Consider the following 16,320-nt stretch of genomic DNA (forward strand, 5'->3'; position numbering starts at 1 on the left):
CCCCTGTAGCAAAGTTGTAACTGTTCGCCTACTCCTTGTGTTAGCTTCAACTAAGCAATACATCTCCACCAACTAGATGTCAATAATGCTTTCTTGCATGAGGACCTCGACGAAGACGTATATATGTCGCTACCTCGTGGCCTCAAACGAAAGGGAGAGACTTGAGTTTGTAAACTCCACAAATCATTATATGGTCTCAAACAAGCTTCACAACAATGGTTCATCAAGCTTTTCACTGCTCTAAAGCGAGCCAATTTTATGCAATCAAAGGCAGGCTATTCCTTGTTCGTACGATCTCAGAATGGTAAATTCATCTCCTTTCTTATATATATAGATGATGTCGTCATTGAAGGGAACGATTTACAAGAAATTGAAGATGTCAAAATATTCTTGAGGAACAATTTCAAATTAAAGGACCTTGCACAATTGAAATATTTCCTTGGTAGTGAGGTTGCACGATCCCAGAATGATATTGTGCTTTCACAGCGAAAGTATGCTTTTGAAATACTCGAGAATGTCGGGTACATCGGTGCAAAACCAGCCACTTTCCCTATGGAACAAAACTTATCTCTTAGCAAATCAAAAGGAGAAGTCAGTGATCCATTATCATGCCGAAGACTAGTTGGGAGATTAATCTACTTGACTACCAAATGTCCTGACTTGGCATATGCAATTCATATTCTAAGTTAATTTACGGACAAACCACGAGTGCCACACTTAGAAGCAACCCATCGAGTCCTACATTATGTAAAACAACAGCAGGAAAAGGAATTTTCCTCTCAGCAGAAAGCTCAGCCAACTAAATGTCTTTTGTGATGCAGATTGGGTCAGGTGTCGTGACACTCGAAGATCAGTTACTAGTATTGTATCTTCCTTGGGAGTTCATTAATTTCTTGGAAAACCAAGAAACAAATCACAGTAGCACGTTCTAGTGAAGAAGCTAAATATCGGTCCACGGCCGCTACCTGTTGCGGGATTATTTGGCTAAGAACAATTTTGCAGGATTTGATGATCATGCATTCACATACTGTTAATTTATTTTGTGATAACCAAGCATCACTTCACATCGTCTCGAACCAGGTATATCATGATCGAACAAAGCACATAGAGATTGATTGTCATCTCATACGGGAGAAGGTTCAAAAAGAAATGATAAAGTTGACTCACGTGTCCACTTTGGAGCAGCCAGCGGACGTTTTCACAAAACCATTGAACGCTTCTCAATTCTCGATACTACTCAGCAGGTTAAGAATTAACATAATTTCAAACTTGAGGGGAAGTATTAAGGATTACAGGATCAATTCCATGCATGATATTAGGAAGTAATTAAATGCAAAATCAATTATATACATAATATTTGAATGAAAATAAGCAATTAGTATATAATTATGAGTTTCCTATTAATTATTACCGTAATTATGGGAAAAAAAATCAATAGCACTAATTGCCCTGATATGGTGTAAATAGCCTTGATTGCATAGGCATAAATTTAGGCATAGTTTTTGCTCTTATTTTACTCTTTTTAATTCTAAATATTAAACTTCTTGTATAAATATTAGTCCTCTTTGTACAATGAAAAAAACAAGAGATTCCTACACTATTCTCTAAAAACAGTTGTATCTGGGAGTTGGGATGCCGATAACTCCAAAAAATAGAAGAAACGAAAGAAGAAAAACTTACCACGTAAGTTTATTTCCATCCAATATCTCCAAAGGAGACTATTTATACGAGGGCAAATCATTAATTTGCTACTAACTAATCTTTTCACTAATTAAAAATTCTTATTAACCTAAACCAATACAAAAACAAAACATATTATATATTTGTATCATGTGTTGGGGTAGTTGGCATAGGTGGGGTGAGCACAATTTGTAAGAGCGTGCAAGAAGAAGAGGAGGTAGAAATGGTGGTGGCTTGGTGTGGGTTCGGGACAGCAATAGAAAGAAGGTACAAAAAGGCAGGGTTTGGAGAGCCTATGTGTGTGTGGCTGGAAAAAGAGGCACCCACTTGGGGTTTGCAAGTCATATGAGAAAGGGGAGATGGCAAAGGAGATGGAGTTGCACAAGATTCTCATGAGGGCTCGAGGCCAGAGCAGATGGGTTCTTGAAATGAACCCATTTGCTTACTATTCGAGGATCCACGAAGGGGGGAGAAACAGGACTGAGAGGGCAAGGGTCTCCTGTGGAATGTTGTGTAAAAGCTAGGGAGTGAGGGAAAAGATACCAGAAAGAGATATTCGGGCTCCCACGTGCTGGAGAGGAGTGGGTGTGATTGGGAGAGGCGCACAACGCTCAAAGGTAGAGCTACAGGGTGGCATGAAGTGCAGTGAGTCTCGAGGTTTGGATGTGCAATCTGAGGTGCTTGTCTCATGCGAGCCTTGCAAATGAAGAGGGAGTCAAATCAAGAAGGTCATGCAGAGAGCAGAGAAGAGGATGATGGTGTGAGTTGTGGTGTGGTGAGAAAGGGATTGTGCAGGAGATAGTCACAATATTGGGAAGAAATATTACGTCCGGACGCAGAGTTATGTCTGGATGAAGAATTACGTACGAACTTCAATTAAGTGAAAACACGTTGACCGACCCCACTAACCCCAAAAATAAGCAGAAAACAACAAAATTTAACATTTGAATTTGAGCCCAAAATTATTATTACAACAAGGATTATTTCGTTTATCACGCGCGTTTTGCTACGACCTTTTTTGAGCTAAGAATCTGACAAGGAGTTTATGCTCCTTTGCCTCCTCATTTTACTGCGACCTTGTTTGAGCTAGGGTTTCGGTGAAAGAGTTTTTGCACCTCAGTCTCTCTCATGTTATTGCAAACTTTTCAAAGCTATGTTTCTAGTGAAAGAGTTTCCCCTCCTTTTTCCGTTTCACCCCACTAGCTACATCCTCAATCTGTTAGGGCTACAAGACATCAATGTATTAGGATTGGCAATCATTTGAAATACAACATCATGTTCAAAACAGTTTACTTCAGTAATCTAGAGTTTTTCACCGAACAAGTTTCATGAAGCCATTATCATTAGCTTGAAAGCCAATCAAAGTTTAGTAAATTTTTTAGAGTGCGAGCAACATGTAGAGCTGATAAATGTTGTATATTTATTTATTGAAAAAAGTCTTATGTAATATTCCAATTTTGTTTAAAATAGATGTGCTTTTTCGTGTACATTTGTTTATTGAGAAAAGTCTTCTAGATACTTAAGTGGCATTTGTTAAAATAATCAATGTAATTCCATATACTGAGTTGTTTGTTGGTTTTTAGTTGTATTAATGCAGAATTTTTAATTTTCTATGTTGTGTATTGAAAAAATCCTGAAGTGGAACTTTTATTTAATCCGTCTAGCAATGCTGATATATGAAATTTTATGTTAGACTTCTTCATAAAGATGTTTAATCTATACATAAATTTGTCATTTAGCTAGTTGTGTATGGACCGATTACTAAAGTCAGTCATATTTAAGACTAGCAATGTTGATTGGTGATAATTATAAAAATTTAAATTAGGTTTCTTCTTAAATATATTGTACTAATGCATGATTTATTCTATTTTATTGATGTGTATGGATAGTTTCTTTAAGCGAAAGCCTTAATTAAAATCTAACAATGTTGGTTTGTGATGTTTATGACATTATAGGCTACATTTCTTCAGGAAAAAATAAATAAATTAATGCAAATCTTTGTTATTTACCTTGTAGTGTATGATCCGATTACTGAAGTAAAAGCTTTTATTTAAGGTTGTAACAATCCTAATTTGTGATATTATGAAAAAATCATATTAGGTTTATTCAGAAATGTGTAATTAATTAAAAAAATTATTTTACATGTTGATTATTGACAATTTTTCATCAAATGATCCGGTTAGAATAGTAGATGTTTTAGATTCAACTAATGTTAAGAAAAACAGAGGTAGACCAAGAAGTACTTGGGTATATTGTATAAAAAATTATCTTAATTTGTTAGAATTAAATAAAAATATGATACTCAATCGTACGCAATGGAGAAAAAAGATTCATATAACTGACCCCACTTAGTAGAATAAAGGTCTGTTGTTGTTGTTGATTATTGACAATTTCCTAAAGTGAAAATCTTATTTAATCTTCTAACAATGATAATATATTCAATATATGAAGTTTTACGTAAGGCTATTCACATAAATATTAAAGTTTATACATAAATTTGTTTTATACTTTATGTGTATGGAGTGATAACTGGGTGGGCTCTAAAATTTGAAAAAGCACCCCGAACCCTTGTCGAGAGCTAAATGATGTATTATGTTTTCAGGTAAATTTTCAGAAGATAGATGAGATAGTAGATTAGAGATTAACCAGAGATATTACCCTCATTTTTATAAGGACTAAGATCTGAGATCCGAGATTTCTTATAGACGCAAGCCCATATGGTTAATTACCCCTCTCAATAACGGGAGAGCACTTAGTTTGTCACTTAATTAGCTGTGTATAGAATGATTACTGAAGTAAAAATTTTATTTAAGACTAACAGTGCTGATTTCTGATGTTCATGAAGATTTAAGCTTCCTTTCTTCACAAAAATTTTGAATTAATACAAAATTTTCGCATTTTTCTTACTGTGCATAGACTGATTGCTGAAAAAAAAAATCAGACTTCATACAATAGTTTCTCATTTACATTGATGTACATGGACTGATTACTGAAATAAAAGCAGAATTAATGCAAAATTTTATCATTTACCTTGTTGTGCATGGATTGATTACTGTAGTAAAAGCAGAATTATTAATACAAAATTTTCTCATTTACCTTGTTGTGCATGAACTAATCACTGAAGTAAAAGTAGAATTAGTGCAATATTTTATCTTGCTGTGTGTGGCCTGATTACTGAACTGATTATTTATATAAAAGCCAATACAAAATTTTCTCATTTACCTTGTAGTGCATAGACTGATTAATGAACTTATTAATGGAGTAACATCATAATTAATGCTAAATTTGAGAAAAAAATACAATATTTTCTCATTTAAGTTATTGTGTATGGGCTGATCACTAAACTAAGAATTATTTAAATATCCAAAATTTGTTGATTTCTGTTATTTATAGAGTTTTAGGTTGTCGTTCATAAAAAAGAATCTAGAATTAATTGAATATTTGAGTATTTAATATGTTCATGATCACTGAAGTAAAAATCGTGTTAAGTATCTAACAATATTGATTTATGATGTTTATGAAGCTTTAGGTTAGTTTTCTTAGAAAAATTATGAATTAATTCAAAATTTTCTCATTTAACATATTGTGAATGGACTTATAACTTAAATATAACCCTTATTCAAGGCTTTAACAAGGCTGACATGTCATTATTATGAGAATTTCGCCTAGGTTTTTTCAGAAATATGTTGGAGTAATGTAGCATTATGATTGTTAGCATTGAGTTTATTTTCTGAATCCTAAAGCCAAAAATTTGGACTATACAACTGTTACTTTTTCTTTGTTTCAAAGTTTCAATGTTAAATATGCTGACACACCTAATAAGCTGATAAAACATTGAAATGTCCTAAAAAAGGATTAATTGTACGTGTCACCTTCCACAGTTAGAGACGTTTTTTATTCAGTTGCATGTTGCATGACAGAGGAAGCTGCTAACCCGATGAGGGAGTTGAACATATATCAATTTACTATGATGTTGGGCTTCCAGCAAGAAAATACTTTGACAGTCAAAATTTTGTCTTGTTGGAAAATTGAAAAACAGTCTTTCAATATTGGTGGTCGTATTTTGGGTTTCACTGCTGATAAGGTGACCATGATTATAGGGATTGTGAATAGGAGAGAAGATGTTATGTGGCAGAAAACCTCCCTGTCAAAGGATAACTTAATAAAAATGAAACGTTGGATGACCAATGTTAAATTCATGAAGTCTCCAGGTAGAATTGTGAGCATATACTTTTTTTATTTTCTTTCAAACTTATTTTTTCCTAACTACAACTACTCGGTTGTAAGGAATTTGATGAGATATGGCGAGGATATTCATAAATTTGCTACATATTTATAGCCAAAATCTATATGTAGTTTTTTGGTTTTCGAGTTTAATTTAATAACAGAGAAAATGAGGCTGTAAAAGTCACTTGGATATATGAGTGGTCTTGTCTCTCTTAATGGTGAGTATGCATGCTTCTAACAAAAAATTTAGATTAACCTAACATGCTATTATTTGAAATATAGACGGTGATATAGATGGGAATGTTATTAGTAGAATTCAAGTTGGTTGGTTGAAGCGGAAGAATGTATCAGACTTATTGTGTGATAGAAAAGTACTCCTTAAACTTAGAGAAAATTTTATAAGAGGGTGGTGAGACTTGCAATGCTTTCTAGCACAGAATGTTGGCCTATAAAAGAGAAGCATACAATTAAGTGTTGTTGAGTGAGAACGCTTAGGTTGATGAGTGACTTCAAAATTAGAGATAAAATGAGAAACAACTCTATATGTGAAAGAGTTGGAGTAGCTTCAATGGCGGACAAGATTAGAGAGAACCGTCTTAGATGGTTTAGTCATATTAAATATTAACTATTTGATGACCCTATTAGGAAAGTAGATGTTTTAGATTTGACTTATGTTAAGAAAGATATAGAAGAACATAAAAAAACATGGGCATGTTGTATAAAACAAGATCTTAATTTATTACAATTAAAGAAAAATATAACTCAATAAGACACAATGGAGGAAAAGGATTCACGAAGCCGACCCCACTTAAAAATAAAAATTTATTGTTATTGTTGAAATAAAAACAAGTAAAATAAAAATACTAAAATAAATATTCAAATTAACTATTGCAATTCTTAGTATATATTTGACTTGATTTGCAAGTCTTCCAATTTACATGTAAGTGAATTTTGCATTTCACATTCGTACAGAAACCCAAGCAACATGGGTTGGCATGTTTGGAGTTTTGGATAAATTGGTGACACCCATTTTGCCATAACATACCATTTGAACAAATCTGACAATAAGGTTGAGCGCTTGAGAGAGACAATTAGGAGACTTTGATGTAGGCAAAACAAACTAATAATTATCTTTATTATTCAAGCTTGCACATGAAGGATGAAAAACCATTCTCATTGTAGATGTCAACAGCATTATCCTCATCGAAGATATAAGGGGCTAAAAAAATACTCATAAATCTGCTAAACTGAGAATCTCGAACAGCTTAGTTTTTCCTAGAAATGAAAGTGACCAGAGACAAGAAAGTTATTCTATTACTCCAACCGAAATACAAACAGGATTATATTAAATTTTTATTGCTATCCTTAAGCGTAAATTACTTGATATACCTATTGAGGTAAATTTAAAGAATAAGAGAACAAATGATGAAGTTCCAACAAACAAAAGAAGATGCTAGAGATTGGTTGGGAGACTGATATACTTAACATACACACGAATAGAGATTGCCTTATTTCATTTTACATCGCCTCAATTCATTGTATCAAGTCAACAAAAGCGTTTTATATCTAAGAGTAAAGTGTCAAAATAGTCCCAGAATATTTTAAAATTGAGTTCTAATAGTCCTCTATGAGAATTATTTCAGCCCCAATTTAATAAGTTTGGGGACTATTTTAGCATTTCTATAAACTCTCGGACTAAAACAGTCTCATGTGGATAGTCGGGACTACTTTAGCACTTTACTCTATCTAAAGAACGTTAAAAGGCTATCTGCAGGATCTTAAAATAATTGAAACCAACACTAGGAAAGATCTGTTTTTTGAGAAAAATGAATAAAGAATTACTGAGACTTCTGCAGATGTCGAATGAGCAGGATCTATTTACGACAGATCCGCACTAGGATTTGTACTGAAGTTTGGAGAAACCTATTTAGTTGGAGAAGCATGAAACAATCTATTGAAGCCCACAGCAGTACAAAAGATGGATTTAAAGCACGCTCATAAATTGTAAATTAATCTGGCTGAAGAATTATGGAATAACTAAACTTACAAATAACGCATAGAAAAAAGTTATTTTGGGATAGTAAATGTGCAATTAGCATTTAATAGTCTTATCAACCATGACTGATACCGGAGTAAACCCAAACAAAGATACAAAACACAATTTTACTACTAACTTAAAACAAGGTTACATTGAAAACTCGAAATAATGAAAGACAACACACAAAATAAAAACACAAAACAAAAGATTACAACTAATGACACAACAAAGAAGACAACACGCTTGATGACGAGGGAGTCCGGCGAGGGGAGGCTGGATTGGCGGCTAGTGAAGGTTGGAGAGGTGGGGGCTACTGTGGAAGAAGTACGACAGCAAGTTGACAAGAATAACGACATTGAAACCCAACTAGAGAGAAGCATAAGCGTCGTTGGAGGCTGGAATGACGGCTGCGGTGCAGGCCGGAGAGGTAGGGGCTCCTATGGAAGAAGTAGGACAGCAGATGGGAAGGTTCGCCAGCACTTTCGAAGGGTGGACAGCGAGTGGAGTAGCACTGGCAGCGATGGGAAAGGCCTGGACAGCAAGTTAGCTTCTGTAGGGCAGCCGGAGAGCTGCCAGGAAGGGCCTGAAGGGGCTGGACAGCAAGTTGGAGAGGCTGCGGTGGCTGGACGGGAGCAGGAAAGTGGTTGGGAGCAGTGGAAGAGGGGGTTGCAGTGGCTGAATTCTGAGATGACGGTAGGGAAACATAAGTATGGTAAGATAAATGTCTCGTCAGAGTCGAGCTACAGCTGGAGCATCACTCGGACCCTTGAAGACGATCACCGCCTAAGACGAAGAGCAGCCAGAGCACCACCTGGAAATTGGATACAACCCAAAAAGAGAGAATACCAAGGCAAAAACCTAAATTCATATATCAAAAATAAGGGCCTTAACTCTAAGTGCATCATCCTATATTTTTAAAGAGGTTAGACTTGTTTTAGGTAATGAAAATAAGAAAAGAGAATAAAATATAATCAGATTTTCAAATTTTAAAAAAGGATTTAAAATAGGAAATGATTCAAAATAAGAAATGATTTAAAATAAGAAGTGAGAATAAAATATAATCATGATTTCAGATTTTAGAAAGAAATTAAAATAGGAAAGTGCTTAAGAAGAAAAGTTGAGGTGGAGAAAAAGGAAAGATGAGGAAGGAGAAGGAAAAAAAAGAAAGGCGAAAGGAAGAAGAGAAAGAAGTGGGCGGCAGCCCCCCTTCCTTAAGGATCGGCCAGTTCTCCCCCGAGCCCCGCGTTAGTCCCTGGGGTTGGAGGAGCTTTGACTTCATCTGTCGAAGCTTCTGGTTCTCTGTGACCGTTCTTGGATTCCTATGACAACTGCTTTGGCTCCAAAAGGGTCTGAGGAGCTTTTCCCACCTACAAGCATACCTCCCTATTGATCTATTCTTCCTTGGCATAATCTAAGTTGAAGGTCACATCAACGTAGCTTCTCCCGATCCAAATTCTGAACAAATATCTCATATGTTTCTCATCTATGACAAGTTGGGCCTCAACAGGTTTTAGGGTTTGCAAGACTTTGGTTGATGGGTGATTATAATTATTTTTTGGGTCTTTCCTGTGACTATTAAAGTTTTGGAAAACTGACATCTTCTGTTTCGTTCCAATAATAAGAGTTTCACCTTAGTCTTTCATCTCTTCATGTGGAACCCTGGGGGTGAGGGTTGGAAGTGTAACCGCCTATGATGCTATCAGTTGGTTGTTACTAAAACCATCCACTGAAATTTTAAATTCTAACATCTTTGCATTTGTGTGACATTTGTATGTCTCAACAATAAGTTTTTCATTCCCTAGGAGAGTAGGAATCACGATCTCATCAAAAGTCGCATGTTCCTTTTTGGTTACATGGAGAGAATACGTCAGATGTATCCACGAATAAGAGAGTTCCCCGGGGAAAGACGTCATCGATAAAAATTCTCGTTCGAGCTGCTCTTCAATGTCTGTGGTGCCCTTACACCAGGTTTCAACAACGCCCTGCTCCATGAAATAGATCACTCTCTGGTTGTGCATTCTACTTCCACATATCTGAATTTGTGGCACTTACAACATTTTTTTGGTTGTGATAGACTTGTGGATTGATTTCACTGGATAGCAACACGGGAAGGTCGTTTGGTGATACAGTCTCTACTCTTTGGATGCTACAGTCTGCAAATTTTGGCAGTAGTAAGTTGGTAGAAACTGACATTATTTCTTGCTTCATCTTTATATTTTCTCATTCTTTCCTTCAACCTCCAGATCACAGTCAAGGGTAACCTCCCACTGGATTTTCTCTTCAATATCCATAAACCTTTGTTGGACGCGAAAGAGCTCTCGCCGTATCTTTTCCAGGGTAGGCTCGGGCATATTTCTCCTTGGCGGCATGGTTGACTATTTGGGATATGTGGAAGGAAAGAAAAGAAGGAACAAAGAAAGAAGAGGAAAAAAAATAAATGAAGGAAAAAATTTTGTTGTGGTGGACTGGGTAGGGGTGGATGCTAGAAACCCTAGAATGGGACTAGGGTTGGGTTAGTCATGATACCAAATAATACCAGAGTTAACCCAAACCACGACGCAAGACACAATTTTACTACTCGCTTAAAACGAGATTACAATGAAGACTTGAAATAATGAAGGACAACACACAAAACAAAAGCATAAAACAAAGGATTACAACTAATGACTCAACAAAGAAGACAACACGTTTGATGAAGAGGGAGTCCAGTGAGGGGAGGCTGGATTGGCAGCTGCGGTGAAGGCTAGAGAGGTGGGAGTTGTTGTGAAAGAAGTAGGACAACAGGTTGATAATAGTAACGACGTCGAACTGCAGTTGGAGAGAAGCAGGAACGTTGTTAGAGACTGGATCGGCGGCTATGGTGAAGGATGAAGAGGTGGGGGCTGCTGTGGAAAAAGTAGGACAGCAACTGGGAAGGTTTGCTAGCACTTTCAGAGGGTGGACAGCGAGCGAGGAAGCATTGGCAGCGATGAAAAAAGCTGGAATAGCAAGATAGCCGCTGTAGGGGTGCCAATGGGCTGCCGGGAAGGGCTGGACAACAAGTTGGAGGGGCTGTGGTGGCTGTACAGGAGCAAGAATGTGTCTGGGAGCAATGGAAGAGGGGGTCTGTGGTGGTTGGATATGAAAATGGCAGCAAGAAAACTTAAGTATAGTAAGATAAATGCCTTATTGGAGACAATCACCAACTCGGATGAGGGACAGCCGGAGTACTACCTCGACATTGGATACAACCCTTGAAAGCAAAATACCAAGGCTAAAACCTGAATTCATATATAAAAAATAAGACCTCTAACTCTAAGCACATCATCCCATATTTATAAAGGGGCTAGATTTATTTTAGGTAATTAAAATAAGAAAAGAAAATAAAATATAATTAGATTTTCAGATTTTAGAAAATGATTTTAAAATAAGAAATGAGGAAATGATTTAAAATAAGAAAAATAAGAAAGAATTTAAAATAAGAAGGGAGAATAAAATATAATCATTATTTCAGAGTTTAGGAAGGATTTGAAATAGGAAAGTGCTTGGGAAGGAAAGAAAGGTTGAGGGGGAGAGAAAGGAAATGTGAGGGAGGAAGGAAGGAGGAGGAAGAAAAAGAAAGGCGAAATGAAGGAAAAAGGGAAGGAAGGAAAGGAAGCAGGGGAAGGAGGAGGCGGCAGCCCCCCTCTCTTGAGGACAAGCCGGTCCTCCTCCGAGCCCTGCGTCATACACTTTATCAAAGAAAAGATGGATGGAGAAATTATTTGTATGACCTATGCTCCTGCAAGCAGCAAATTACATATCTAGATAGAGCTTTGAAAGAGAGGACAATAAGCTCGAAATGACAAGTATTTAGCTCAAACTTGAAGGGGAATGGAAAACGTGAGAATAAAATCTCTGTTTTGCAGGAATAATTATGAATTTTCCTATATTGTCTTTCCTATTTTGCGGTTAGTTATAATTGAAATTCTCGTTGAATTTAGCTTCCTTTGTGTGATTGTCGTTGTATAAAGCTGCTCCGGGCATATCAAAAAAGCAATTCATATAAACCTGCTCCGAGCGTATCAAAAAAGCAATTCATAGAACCATTTCTTTGGTATCTGTTTTCATATATTACTCCATATATTTTGTCTCCGTAATAGATCCCAAGAAAGAATAAAAAAGGTCCTTCTAAACGTTAGAAGCATAAAAAATAAACTATCGAGTATAATAAAGTAAAAATGCTGGTATATCTGAGCAAAGAACTACCTTTCCATGTGCACAACTTGAGCACGTCTCCATGATATGTTTATAAATTGCCCATTGTTCCCGTGCATATTTGTTTAATGAATTCAACAGAGCTTCAAGCTTTGCATTAGCATTTGCCAGTCGTGTCCATGTTTCCAGTGAATTTTTGGGATCAGAATTCTTCCATTGCTTAACTGAACCTACCATTGATGGAGTAGACGATCCTCCACTGCCATGTTCACCAAGTAACTGCCAAAAAGCATGAATGAAAAGTTGAAAGAATTTCAGTATAATCACAGAAAGAGCAATATGAACTTCAGACCCTTCACATCAAACTTAATAAAAATTAAAAAATATATTCTCAAAAACGTAATAAAAAAAATATTGATAGCAATTCTTCAAATTTTTAAAATTGGAAATCACAATCAGTATAATGAATTCATGTTAAACCCAAAGGAAAGAATATAAATAATGGTAAAAATTATAAAATTGAAGTTAAGCATCATACGTTAAGCTACAGTAAATCTGAAACCAACTATTAGTTGCAAAAAGGTTTTGAACTAACAATACTTGATTGAACAGAGTAATTTAGAAATTATAAAAATGATGTTAAGCATTGCAAGTTAAGTTAATATAAGTCTGACTTTAATTACTTGTTACATCTACAAATTTTTAACAGCTACGCTTGATTGAACAGAAAGAGCAGGTTGAAAAACTCACAAGTGTCATTAGTGGGGGCAAGCAAAATCTAGATGCTTCGTGATCCCACTTCGCATTAAGAATCTCAGAGATGACATCAGGCAAATAATTTCCCTCCACCTGGGGAATCAAAACAAGATACCAAAAAAGTTTCATTCTCCTGCATTAACAAATAAATATTCCAAAAGAACAGGCATCCCATTCCAGATACATAAAACATTAGAAAACTATAAAATTGGCATTGCTATAACCATCTATAGATATTATTGACATAAAGTCTCATTCATTTCATTCATGATGGGCTTATATAGAGCCTTACAAGGTACATTTACAAATAAATCCCAATACTTTATCTATTTATAACCCAACATTAGATACAAATCTCAACACTCCCCCTCAAGATGGGTTAAAGATATTGAATCTCAACACTCCCCCTCAAGATGGGTTAAAAATATTGACTAAGCCCATCTTGTCACATAACCTAGACAAATCTAATGAGCTAAGTCCCTTGGTGAGGCGATCCACCACTTGCTCTTCAGTTGCTACATGACAACTATTCAGTTTTTTCTTAATGAAGAACCTATCAATCTCCACATGTTTGGTTCTAACATGTTGCACCGGGTTGTTAACAATGTTGATTATCGATTTGTTGTCACGTCACAACTTCATTTGAGTTCCCTAGTCTACTTTGAGTTCAACCAACAAGGTTTTCAACCACATCATCTCAGCATCTCTTAATGCCATGACCCTGTATTATGTCTCTGTTGTTGATCTTGCTACAGCTGACTATTTCATAGAAATTATTGAACAAAAAGTCTCATTCATTTCATTCATGATGGGCATATATAGAGCCTTACAAGGTACATTTACAAATAAATCCTAGTATTTCATCTATTTACAAATATGACCCGACATTAGATACAAATCTCGACACTCCCCCTCAAGATGAGCTAAAGATATTCACTAAGCACATCTTGTCACATAACCCAGTCAAATCTAATGAGCTAAGACCCTTGGTGAGGCGATCCACCACTTGCTCTCCAGTTGCTACTTGACAAAGCTCCAGTATTCCGTTATTCAGCTTTTCCTTAATGAAGAACCTATCAATCTCCACATGTTCGGTTCTATCATGTTGCGCCGGGTTGTTAGCAATGTTGATTGCCGACTTGTTGTCACGCCACAACTTCATTTGAGTTCCTTGATCTACTTTGAGTTCAACCAACAAGGCTTTCAACCACATCATCTCAGCAACTCCTAATGCCATGGCCCCGTATTATGCCTCTGTTGTTGATCTTGCTACAACTGACTGTTTCATAGAAATTATTGAACAAAAAGTCTCATTCATTTCATTCATGATGGGCTTATATAGAGCCTTACAAGGTACATTTATAAATAAATCCTAGTATTTCATTTATTTACAAATATGACTCGACATTAGATACAAATATCAACACTCCCCCTCAAGATAGGCTAAAGATATTCACTAAGCCCATCTTGTCACATAACCTAGTCAAATCTAATCAGCTAAGACCCTTGGTGAGGTGATCCACCACTTGCTCTCCAGTTGCTACATGACAAAGCTCTAGTAATCTATTATTCAGCTTTTTCTTAATGAAGAGCCGATCAATCTCCACATGTTTGGTTCTATCACGTTGCACCGGGTTGTTAGCAATGTTGATTGTCGACTTGTTGTCATGTCACAATTTCATTTGAGTTTCCTGATCTACTTTGAGTTCAACCAACGAGGCTTTTAACCACATCATCTCAGCAACTCCTAATGTCATGGCCCTGTATTACGCTGTATTTTGTCTCTTTTGTTGATCTTGCTACAACTGATTGTTTCTTGCTCTTCCACGAGATCAAGTTGCCACCTACAAACTTGCAATATTCGGATGTGGATCGTCTGTCATCAGCACAACTTGCCCAGCCAGAATCACAAAAGCCCTCTGTATTTATATGTCATTTCTTCCTGAATATCAACCCTTTCATTGATGCACTCTTCAAATACCTTAGAATCTGATACACTTGATCTCATATGACCATTCCTTGAATCATGCATGTAGCGACTCACCACACTCATGAAAAAAGAAATATCAAGTCAAGTGTGACACAGATAGATCAGGCGGCCCAATCTCTCACGATCAACTGATTCACTTGCCTCTGTACTAAGCTTGACCTTCAGATCAATTGGAGAAACTGTAAGTTTGCTCTCTGACCCGACTCGCAATTACGTGCACCCTGTATTATGTCTCTGTTGTTGATCTTGCTACAACTGACTATTTCATAGAAATTATTGACAGTCCTAATGTCATGGCCACCTACATACATGCAGTATCATGATGTGGATCGTCTATCATCGGCACAACATGCCCAGTCAGAATCATAAAAGCCCTCAATATCTACATGCCCAATCTTCCTAGATATCAACCATTTCCTTGGTGCACTTTTCAGATACCTCAGAATCTGATACACGACATCCATATGACCATTTTGTGGATCATGCATGTAGCGTCTCACCACACATACTGCAAAAGAGATCGGTTCAAGTGTGGCACAAATAGAGCAGGTGGCCCACTAGCCTCCGGTACCTCTCACGACCAACTGATTCACTTACCTCTGTACCAAGCTTGATCTTCTGATCAATTAGAGAGACTGCAGGCTTGCACCCCCGCATATTTGTCTCCGTGAGAAGATCCAGTACATACTTTCTCTGGAATAAGATCATTCGTTCAGGTTCGTTGGCTACATCAATCACAATAAAGTATCTAAGTTGTCCTAGATCATTTACCTCAAATTGTTTCCCTAGTCTTTCCTTCAGTTAAGCAATATCTACCTCATCATTACCAGTGATAATTATGTCATCCACATACACAGCAAGTATGGTAGTGCAACATTTATGTTGCTGAAAGAATACCTTGTGATTTGCATTGATTTGTTGATATCTCATGCCAACCAACATCATTCTAAACTTATCAAATCAGGCTCGAGAAGACTGTTTCAAGTCATATTGTGACTTCCTGAGCCTGCACATCTTGCCCACTTTCTGGAATGTACTGAATATTGGTGGTATCTTCATATATACCTCCTCCAATAGCTCCCCATGAAGAAAAGCATTCTTCGCATCCAGTTGGCGGAGTCTCCATCCATCGTTCACTACTAGAGAGCCAGTGTTCAAACCGTACTCATCCTAGCAACTGGTGCAAAGGTTTCATCATATTCAATATCATAGTTCTGATTGTACTCTTTTGTCACTAGTTATGCTTTGTACCTCTTTACCTTCCCTTTTATAGTTTGTTTTAGCATGAAGATCCACTTGCATCCAATTGTATTCTTCCCCGCAGATAGTAGTACAATCTCCTATGTTTGATTTTTTTTCAAGAGCTCCAAGCTCTTCATGCATTGTCGTTTTTCACTTGGGATCCTCTTTAGTAGCTTGCCAACACTTAAGTATAGATATAGTCCAATTATGC

At 36.5% G+C, this 16,320-nt stretch overlaps 1 protein-coding gene across 2 annotated transcripts in view; it reads right to left on the bottom strand.

Annotated features, from left to right (window-relative positions):
- LOC110026364 (phosphomevalonate kinase, peroxisomal) overlaps positions 1-16,320 on the bottom strand; it is a 32,556-nt gene that overhangs the window by 5,182 nt on the left and 11,054 nt on the right. For both annotated transcript variants that reach the window (XM_020727268.1, XM_020727267.1), the window contains exons 7-8: positions 12,872-12,970; positions 12,173-12,400 (exon numbers count right to left, since the gene is read on the bottom strand). In XM_020727268.1, the coding sequence (XP_020582927.1) occupies positions 12,173-12,400; positions 12,872-12,970 (327 nt within the window). The remainder of the gene's footprint in view (positions 1-12,172; positions 12,401-12,871; positions 12,971-16,320) is intronic.

This window comes from Phalaenopsis equestris, unplaced genomic scaffold (genome assembly GCF_001263595.1).
Source record: "Phalaenopsis equestris unplaced genomic scaffold, ASM126359v1 Scaffold000369, whole genome shotgun sequence".
NCBI lineage: Eukaryota > Viridiplantae > Streptophyta > Magnoliopsida > Asparagales > Orchidaceae > Phalaenopsis > Phalaenopsis equestris.